Source organism: Meleagris gallopavo, chromosome 9 (assembly GCF_000146605.3).
Source record: "Meleagris gallopavo isolate NT-WF06-2002-E0010 breed Aviagen turkey brand Nicholas breeding stock chromosome 9, Turkey_5.1, whole genome shotgun sequence".
In the NCBI taxonomy this organism is placed as follows: domain Eukaryota; kingdom Metazoa; phylum Chordata; class Aves; order Galliformes; family Phasianidae; genus Meleagris; species Meleagris gallopavo.
This window is the reverse complement of record NC_015019.2, coordinates 6973203-6983119: the sequence shown is the minus strand read 5'-3', so window position 1 is coordinate 6983119 and position 9917 is coordinate 6973203. Positions and strand designations below refer to the sequence as shown.

The following is a 9917-nucleotide window of genomic DNA, read 5'->3' as shown; positions in this document are numbered from 1 at the left end:
GATGCACAAACCTGTGCCAGTTCAACCGAACAGGTTTGCTCTACCGCAGGCGAGCGGTGCCTCAGCGTTTTACATTAGCGCTGCTTTACTCGTACCTTTACTCCCACGCTCTCAGCGGGCCGTGACGGGGCGATGCGGGCAGGCTCCGTCGCGAGGTGCAGCGCGCAGCGGGAAGCTGGCGGCGCCCGCCGAACGTTCTCGAATGCGGCCGTGGGGGCGGGCGCTGAGGCGGCTGTTCCCGTGAAGCCTCTGCCCACCCTCAGTCTGGCGGAGCGGTGAGCTCGGAGCTCGCTGCGGTCAGGGCAGGAAGGAGTTGGCCTGCCTGGATGGCGAGCGAGTGGCGTCTGCCTAACGCTTTTGTTTGTTTCTCTGCTATAAAAGGTCCGTGGTTCTAACTTAGGTTCTTGTCACCAGGGGGTTGGTTTATCCTTTCAAAACCTACGCTCAAGTGTTCTCTCAGAATCTTCTTCGTTCTGTCCTGCCGTGTTTTGTTGCTGCTGGGGAAGTAGTGAGCAAGCTGTTGTGCCCATCCATAACTTCACAGACACAGGTTTCTTCTGCTGTGCAATTTGTGCCTGGTATTCTTACAGCTTCTAGGCTTGTGTTTACATTTATTATTTATAAATATTTATTCCTTTGTGCTGTATCCACATGGCAGTTTTGGACAAAAATGCTGATTTGGCTGTTAATTGGTGAGAATTATACGCTGAACTATGGAAAACCTCTTTTGTGTTATGCTTTGTGCTTTCAACTCTTGACCGGTACCTTCTAGTTTGAATCTCATTTCCATTTAAGCAATCTGTAAAAAGGACTAAAAAATCCCATATGAGAACTGGTAGCTGTGCTGCCAGTGAGTGAGGAATGTGTTCTTCTGACCAAAGTGATTCTGCAGGACCTAGGGCACCATTAAAGTTTGCTTTCTTTCTGTTTTGTGTAAACTTCTGCTTAAAGGCAGTGGGTTGCATAGGAGCCATTTTACTTCTTGTGAATTTTTTTTCAAGTGAATTTAAAACTACCTGAACTATTTTCTTCCGTTTTACTGGGAAGTAAGAAAATAAGCAGAAGGTCTTTGATTCTTAGCTAATTGTTAATTATAATTTTGCGTAACGAATTATTTTAAGTAAAGGCTGTGTAAATATATGAAGATTGTATGTTGGAACGTGGTCATTCCTGAGCCTATCAGCATCAGAAATGGAACAGAAGGGTCCATTTTTAGACAGTTTGATGGGATTCTGAAATAAACAAATATTACAATATATTTTATGAATGCTTTCTTAATGCAATGTACCGGTTCTCCATCATGATACACACTGATTACTTGCTGAGCAAGCAATATGGAGAAAGTTCAGCAGTCTTTTCCTTTTTGGCTTGTGGGAATACTCTAAGAACACGTTAAAAAATCTGAGAATGACTTCACAGGAAGCTTATGCTTTTGGGAATGTATCATGAGAGAGTAACTGATGGAAATATGAAAGTTTAACCGATTGAAAAAGTAATTTGTAGAAAAAAGGTAAGGCTCTGATTTTAATCGAAATTTAATACATGATTACTGCTGCCCAGGAGAGCATTTACATTTTTATTTCTTTTCAGAAATGGTTCAGCTGGTGCAAAATTTCATATATTTTGAATTTAGCAAGAATTTCAAAACACAAGTAGTTTTTCTTTTTAAACGACAGCTCTTTATTAAAAGAAAAAGAGGTATATGTGTATGTGTATTTGTTTCTAAAAGTGTTTGGAACAATGTTTTCACCAGTAGATCTTTTGAGAGGTTTATGTTAATGCAGCCAGGTCACTTCAGTGTTTTGAACTGAAAAGGGTTGAGGTAAGAAAGCGGCTGTTTTCTGCTACTCTACAATGAAGAAATGTCATTATGTGTGTGCCTGGGCTCTCATCAGACTTGTATTTGCTGTGAGTAGGTAATAGACAGTATAGCATTCAGCTGTAAGCAGTATTCCTGTCTTTATTCAGAAATGCTTGAATTGTTTGTAGATATTGTGAAGTGTATTTTCCTACTATTCAATAATGAAAGTTATGAACTGGCAGTAAGTCAATAAGGCAGAATGCATTATGTATGAAACAGGTGATCTTGACAATCACTATTTCGAAGGATTTGACACAAATGACTAAAATCAGATTTACTTTCCCTTTTGAATAAATAAAACGTGCTTGAAGTTGAAATACATCCAGCAATCTACATGTTCGTGTAATTTCTTGTTGTGATAGCATGTGCTTTTGTCACTGGCTCATGGATGATGCTGTTGCTTGCTTTAGTAAACGTCTAATTTTCAGATTTGAGTCACTAACAGATTTTCGAGGAACAACCCTAAAGTAAATTTCACTTAATGCAAAGAGGAGTTCTTGTGTTGAAATGCAATTAAAAAAAGGCAGTGACATTGTGTATTGTGCTATTAATAACTTCGGTTTTTTTCTGCAAGTAAATGAGTTTTAGTGAATATATGTATACTTTAACTTATAGAGCAATGTGTTGGCCTGGGAGTTGTGGCACTCAGACCTTCATACATTTATTTGTTTTCGTAGATAGAGACACTGATATGTTTAAAATAAAGATATCCATACTTATAATCAAGGAGATCTTTTCCACTATTTCTGTCCTCTACCATTAGCTTTCTGTTCAGCTTTAGATAAAACTGTTTCTGATGCTAACATCAGGAGCAGCTGCTTCCTATTGCTGACGGTATATAAATAAACTTTGTACTTCTTACTCTCACAGGTTTGAAATCAAAGGATATTTTAAAAGTCTTTGCTGAGTAGTTGGTAGATGCATTCTCCCAAATGTGGTCTGTGCTTACCATTTTAGTAAAACAGCTTTACAGGGATTCATTTGGAACAATTAGAAGAAATTACTGTTTATGCCAGATACCAATGTGATTGAGTACAGTTTGTCCGTGCAGTGTGATTATTGCCTGTTGTGTATTTGTAGTTCTGCCCGCTGTTTCCAGCATCTTGAGACAAGTTTTAATAAGCACTCTTGCTTTTAGTTGCAGATTAGTATCAGGAATGTAGAATTCTGTTTCAGTAGGAATCTAAGAGTTTCTTGTTTTACACACCTTGGCAGCTACAGGAATCTGCCTTTTTCTCATCAACTTTATTTCTTTAAGGAAAGAGTGTTTCCGACTGCCTGTAATAGTGGTGGCGGGGGAGGTAATAAGTAAAATAAATGGGGGGAAAAAAAAAAGACAAATACTGTTTTTTAAACAGTGAAAACTGTCCATAGGGCAGTAAGCAAGTTGTGGTTTACGCTCATTTAATTCTTTTGTTGCCTTCAGTGGCTGTAGGGTGGTGTTTTGCCTGGTGAGACAAATTTCCAGTTCATCACTGGATAAGAATCAAATTAAAGTAACCTCACTGAAGTTAGTACCATCACACTAATAAAAGATAGATCAAAGAATAAATCAGTCCCTTAGTGGGTTTAGAGTAAAATCATACAAAGGAATGAATGGGAAAGCCCTGAGAATATAACAAACTGTCTGTTTCTCTGTGAGGTAGGTTTCACTCTTTGAATATGATCACAAAATATATTATGTGGGGAGTGTATTATGTGGGTAAGTAGTAAGGGCTGGAAAATAATTTTCAGTTTGGAGCATGAAAGAAAGTTAAGGATGTTTGTTATCATTTGTTCTCTTGGCATTATAAAGAAGAGGGGAATTCCTGTCAGGCTAAAGCTTTATGTTATTTTTTTTCTTGTCATCAAAGATAAGAAATACCAATAAAGGCTGTTAACTGTCATAAAAATCGGTGAGTTCTTTAAACAAAGCATGATACATGTGATGAGGAAGGTAGATGTTACTTAATCAGTTATGGGGGTGTCTTATGGCAAAAATAGCATTCCTAGCAATCCAGCAGCCGAGATTTTCCAAATAAAGTTATAATCCATATTAACATCAACAGGATTCAAATACTGAAATACAGCATGGAACTTTTTTATTCAGAGGGAGCCTTTGTGAACTGGAATACTTACAAATTGCCCAGTCTTTAATTAAATAGCATTATAATCATGGTACTGTCTGAAAGAGAGTTGATGTTACGGGGATCTTTTGCTTTGAGAAACACTGTTTTAACAAAGGAATTTAATTGAGCCTATTTAAGGAGTCCCAAGTTGATTAGAAGCAAATGAAAGGAATGTTATATTGAAAAGAAGTGATATACTAACTCAGTTTGTCCATGTGATTAATATGAATATAATAATTTTTCAATATTTAGATACTGTAGGACTTTTGGATTTCAGTGTAATGTTCCTAAAGCAATCTATGGTGCATTTATCTTCAAACCTGTTGTAGAACTACAAGGTATCGTCAGATCATATTTATTCATCAAATCTGACCCTAGATATCAAGAAATAGTGCTGCCTTTACAGCCTGTTTGCTGCTTTTGCTACCGATCTGTGATTTTCCTCAGCAACATCCATTAGTCCAGTCCTATATTAAGCTTTGGGAATCCTTACTGGAAGGGACTCGATAAAGTCTTGTGTGTAAAGGGTGGGTTTAGATTCTACCTTCAAGTCTTACTCCATGAGGTAGCTGTAATATTTATATTCTCATTATTTCTCAAGGTATGATTTGATGGCTGCTATAATAATATTTAGATTATGACACTAATATTTAGTGTATTGGACAAAACAACGACAGCCTAATAGCTGCATTTATGAACATAGATGCTCAGATGTTAGAGTAGATTAGTAATTGTTTTTTCCCCTCCTGTCTTCCACCTTGTCTGTCTGGGCCATTTGCCTTTCTAGTTCAGAATTCAGCATACGGAGACAGCAGTGAATTCTTCTGAAAGCTAGGAAAATAGCTTGGAAAGCTCAAGGTTACCTCCTGCTAAACAGTTTTTAAGTATTGCCTCTTTTAGTTCTATTTCTTATTTTTTTTCACCTTAGAAGTGTAAATGTTGGAGATTGTAGAAAGTGCTTCAGAGTTGGACTACTCTGCTTGGCCTCTATATTTCAGTCATCAGGAGAGCCTGTTTCCCCACACATACTGTCACTGACTTTCTGCTCTGTTCCTTTTTTTTCCCCTTTTCGTATTTTTATCTTGCCTGTCTTTCTGGATTTGTGTCTTTTTCCACCATCTGTTACCATTCACATGCTCTCTTTTGACAGTGTCTCCTAATGTCCCATTTTATGTGGCTCCATCGTCTCCATTTGCAATTCCTTTTGCATTCCTTTTCTTCTAAGATTTGAGAATTTTAGAGGTACTTTGATTTTTTTTTTTAAAGGTCTTACAGAAATGTGCTTGGTTGATAGCAAATACCTCCTGCTCCTCTCTTTGCATTGCTGTTGCCATAGTATTCCTGTCAGTGCTATGACATAAATGACAGGCAACATACAGCTATGACTATATAAATAGGTTGCTTGAAGAACAACACTCTTCCCATGGCATAAGATGTTCCATCATATGTCTAAACAGAAAACTTGACTAATTTTTTTTGCCACCTTAAAGGGCTGTAGCTGTAGAACAGTTCTTAAAGGTCCAAAACTTTTCCTAGAACTGATTAGAAAGACAGGTAAAAACTATTTAAATGTAGTACGTTCTCCAAAACTTTAAGAATTATGAATTATGAGGTTTTCTATATTTTTTTTAATTTATTTTTTTCTGTCTTAGGGCCAGGCTAGTTTTTTTTTTTTTTTCTAGGAGTTTTAACTCTTAACATTGTGTACCTCATGTCTTTACCATTTTGTTTTTCAGGAAAATCTATGGGAATAACATAGTGACGTAACTATTTATGTCATGGTTACAGTAATGGTGCCCTACTGTTTAAGTGTTTTACTCTATTTCTTCCAAAACAAAAATAGCTTTAATGGAATGATTCAACATTTGTATCCTTAAATAAAGTGGGGAAAAATATACATTGTAATGTAATGATGGGATGTTCCACTTCACAGTTTCCTGACTAACCTACTTATATATTACAGTCTCCAGCATCTCCATGTCTGTATCTCAGTATCCCATACAGATTTTTGTTGTTGTTTTGTGTGAAAACAAGGTAAATTTATTTCTTTTTTAAACAATCATGTATACAAAAAAGTAGTTTTCTGAAATAAGGTCCTTTTGCAGCTTGAGTATACGTGTGCAATTCCTGTAGCAGGTGTGATGTTTGTTAGAGAGTTGGGGACGAGTACAGCAAATGTAGCTTAGAACTATTATTAGCTCGCTTGGTATATTTGTGCAATATCACCACAATTCTTTCATTAAATTCATGCTGCTACCACAGTGTTACTGTTAGTGATAGCCAGTATCTGCTGATGACTTGCTCATTTGCATATGTAAATGGAGTTTAATATTGTAATGGATTTATGAAATGGCTGTTTATAGTACGTTGTTTCTTCATTCTTGAATACCTTTTTAGTGTTGTGTTATGCCTGATGTTGAACTACTGAAATATACTGCAGGTAATGCAGTACCTGTGCACATAAATTGCGTATCTGGTTTTCACCCATGTCTGTAATCTTGTTCAGGTTAATTGAATAACTCTTCTTGGTAATGACTTTTTTCATAAGTGAGGACTTGCAGAATTGGATTTTTCTTATATGTTGCTCCTTAAGTATAATCACAAAGCCAGAAAATGCTTTGCAGTTAAATCATGTTGATGTAGCAAGATAATACCTTGGAATGTTAGAAGTTGTTTTCTTTATCTGCTACTTACTCCCACTGAAAAGCAGGTTGCAGAGTTGAAATGGAATAATTAAATTTGTGTTCCTAATCTGTTTCACTGCCACGTCAAATGTTTTAATTTAAATTGCTTTGGAAGTGATACTGCTGAAAGGCAGTAACTAAAGGGTGAAGATAAATACTGGCTTTAGGAATTCCTTAAATCAATGCAGCTTGACCCACAGTTGTAAATCACTTCATACTATGACAGTGAGAGTAGAGAATGACATCAGAAAAGAGAGGGAAAAAGTTAATGTTTTTAACCTAAGCAGTGAAAATAATACAAATGGGCAAATACAGCTATATTTGAAAAAGACACTGTGCTGGTTGGATCTGAAGTTCCATTAACTATGAAAATAAATTTAGACAGAACTCTTGAAAGTTATCTTCCTTAAATTGTATTCAAGATTATCCTGCATTCTGTGAAGGCAGAGTGGTGTAAAGATTAGGCAAAGCAGCATATTCTATTCTTTTTTCTCTAAAGGTTATCAGCTGGAGGTATTTATCTGTATATACCTATAAGTCATCCCATTCTACTTCAGTCCTTCAGTAAATTTAGTTCAGTTGCTAAAGATCTTGAGAAGAGAATATATGGTTATTCAGAAATTAGAATGTAAAGTACATAATATTCTTTTACCCTAAACAAATCTGTTTCACTTTAAAGGTGATGGTGTCTCAGAGTACTTTGCTCATGTATGAGTAGACTTCACTAGATTTAGAGTTACATTAAATTTCTTTCAATTGATTCTCCAGAAGATACATTAAATACCAGAGGGGAAATCCTTCCTGTATAGTCTCTCTCTCTCTTTTTTTTTTCTTTTTTTTTTTTTAATGAAAGAAAGGACAATATATCCCACTGTATTGGAGATTAATGGCAAGTATCCGAGGTAGAGATTGCCTGCTGGCGTGGTGAGCTATTGGATAGCTGAAGCCACTACAAGTTTACGCTTGCTGCTAGGAAAAATGTTTTAGCTTTAATGCTAGATTGAAAAGTTTCAGTGTTTTGCTCTTCTCCTTATTTTGTGTCGGAATTTGTCCACTCTTGTCATGGGTTTTGGTAACAAACGTAAATCTGACTGAATTGAGTAGCAGTTTATTTTCAAAGGCCAAATCAGACCTCTCCTTGGAGAGTGCTGTATTACGATTTGTTTGCTAGAAAGTCTTCAGCATGTTGGTGCCTGAAGAACTCTGGATTGTCTGCTAGTTTTTCTTGCTAGTTTAAGTTCCTTTATTAAAAACAAGAGCAAATAAATTTGTTCAACAAATATATAACTTTGTCAGCCCAAAACTGGGAGGCAAGGTAAATGCATGTTCTTAGTTTCCCACCTCTAAGCAGAAGGTATAAAAAGCTCCTGTTCCTGGCAGATGGTTGCTTCCATCTCCTTGCATAAACTTTTATTGGAGACAAAAAATTGAGGACAGATGGCAGGGGGTTCAAAAGAAAAGATTTTCTTACAAAAAAAAAAAAAAGGGGGAAAAAAAAGAAAAATCTGAAGCTGGATATAGGAATAATTATTTGTCTTTGTTGTTATTTGTATTTGTTAACTCTGGTTCAGTTCCAGGATTCTTTCCTCAAGTTAAGTAGTTGTAAGTAAAAATACATGCAAGACATTTTATGAGTTTTCTGAAGGACTGTTGAGTCAAATACCATTTCATTAGATGGGTTTTCAATCACTGCAGCTTGTTTGCTGTGGGAAAGGTAGTCCTTTCATGCCTTCACCACTTACAAACCACAATATTCTGTATATTCTTAAGATTTTTTTCTCTTTTCCTTTTTTCCAGCTACTCCTGGTGTTCTGCACGAACCTTCGTTAGTCAATTTGGAAATGGACTTGCTGTCTGGAACCTACCTCTTGGCAGTCTTATTAGCCTGTATTGTATTTCAATCTGGAGCGCAGGAGAAGAACTATACAGTGCGGGAAGAACTGCCTGAAAATGTCCTCATTGGCAATTTGCTCAAGGATCTTAATTTAACACTGGATCCAGATGTCCCCCTTTCCTCGCCGCTACAGTTCAAGCTTGTATATAAGACTGGGGATGTACCACTAGTACGAGTGGAAGAGAACACTGGTGAGATATTTACAACTGCAAACCGCATAGACCGAGAGAAGCTGTGCTCTGGCATCTTTAGTGAGAATCGCTGCTTTTATGAGGTGGAGGTTGCTGTTCTGCCTGATGAAGTTTTCAGACTGGTCAAGATCAGATTCCTAATAGAGGATATAAATGACAATGCCCCCCTCTTCCCTTCTACAGTTATTAACATCTCTATCCCTGAAAACACAGCGATTAATTCTCGCTATTCTGTTCCATCTGCCATTGATCCAGACATTGGTGTGAATGGTATTCAACATTATGAACTACTTAAGGTGAGTTTCTTCCCTTCTAATGTGTTGTTGTCTGTCTTTGTGTTACTGCTGACCCGCAACTATTGTCAGTCCTCATCAAATAATTAGAAATATGAAACTGTGAATTGTGGTACTGTTACACTGCAGATAACTTTTGAAATCTTAACCTATACACCTGAGAGCATTGTAGTTCATCTTGGAGAAAACTGCTTGTGTGTGTGTGGCTGTGTAACTGTGAAACATGCATATCCTCCTTAACTGTCCACTGACATTCAAATTATTTGTATAGCTTTGGCTAATAATCTTCTTGCACCATCAAGGATATGCTCTCATGACCACCAACATAATAATATAACAATATGTTGCAGTGGGTTTGTGCCTCCCTCTTGCATGACTGTTATAGTTGAGCAGTAGTGCTTAGCCCAGGAGACTAAGTAATGTGCTCTGTTATAGAGAAGCCATGAAATAGCAAGACAGACTATTCTGTTCAGTAATAGCTGTTCTATCTATGGTTTAATTTCATTTTTCTCTTGCGTGCTTTCTTATCAGATAATTTTTGACCTATGGTTTAACTGACTTTAAATAAGAGATTTCGCTTAGCTTGGAAAGTATCTGTATATCCCAAAAACAGTTTCCATCAGACAGACACTGTTTGGAATAGTAGCATCAATGTATTATTCTACTCAATTCCTGATAGTTTTTACAGTGTTAGTATCAAAAGTGATGAAAAAAGAAGGAGAAGGAAGCAGTAGAAATGAAAGATGCTGTTGAGCAGGTAGGACAGAGCATATAAACAAAGATCCATCCTTCACTGTGGAAGACTAGGGAGACGAATGGGGAAGGGAAGTGGTGCATGAGAATTTGTTAGGAGGGAGAATGAACACAAAATGATGTTCCTTGCATT

The 9917-nt window shown here is 36.9% G+C and overlaps 1 protein-coding gene across 8 annotated transcripts in view; it reads left to right on the top strand.

The window, feature by feature from the left end:
- Positions 1–234: 234 nt before the first annotated feature.
- PCDH11X (protocadherin 11 X-linked) overlaps positions 235–9917 on the top strand; it is a 393314-nt gene continuing 383631 nt past the window's right edge. For 7 of the 8 annotated variants that reach the window (XR_002117655.2, XR_004160642.1, XM_019618166.2 and 4 more), the window contains exons 1-2: positions 235–381; positions 8451–9034. Coding sequence is in view for 6 of the 8 variants with exons in the window: in XM_019618166.2 (XP_019473711.1) it covers positions 327–381; positions 8451–9034 (639 nt within the window). In the remaining 2 variants the exon portion in view is untranslated. Of the gene's footprint in view, positions 382–412; positions 551–8450; positions 9035–9917 lie in introns of those variants that run through there. The other variant, XM_019618164.2, reaches the window with a different exon arrangement.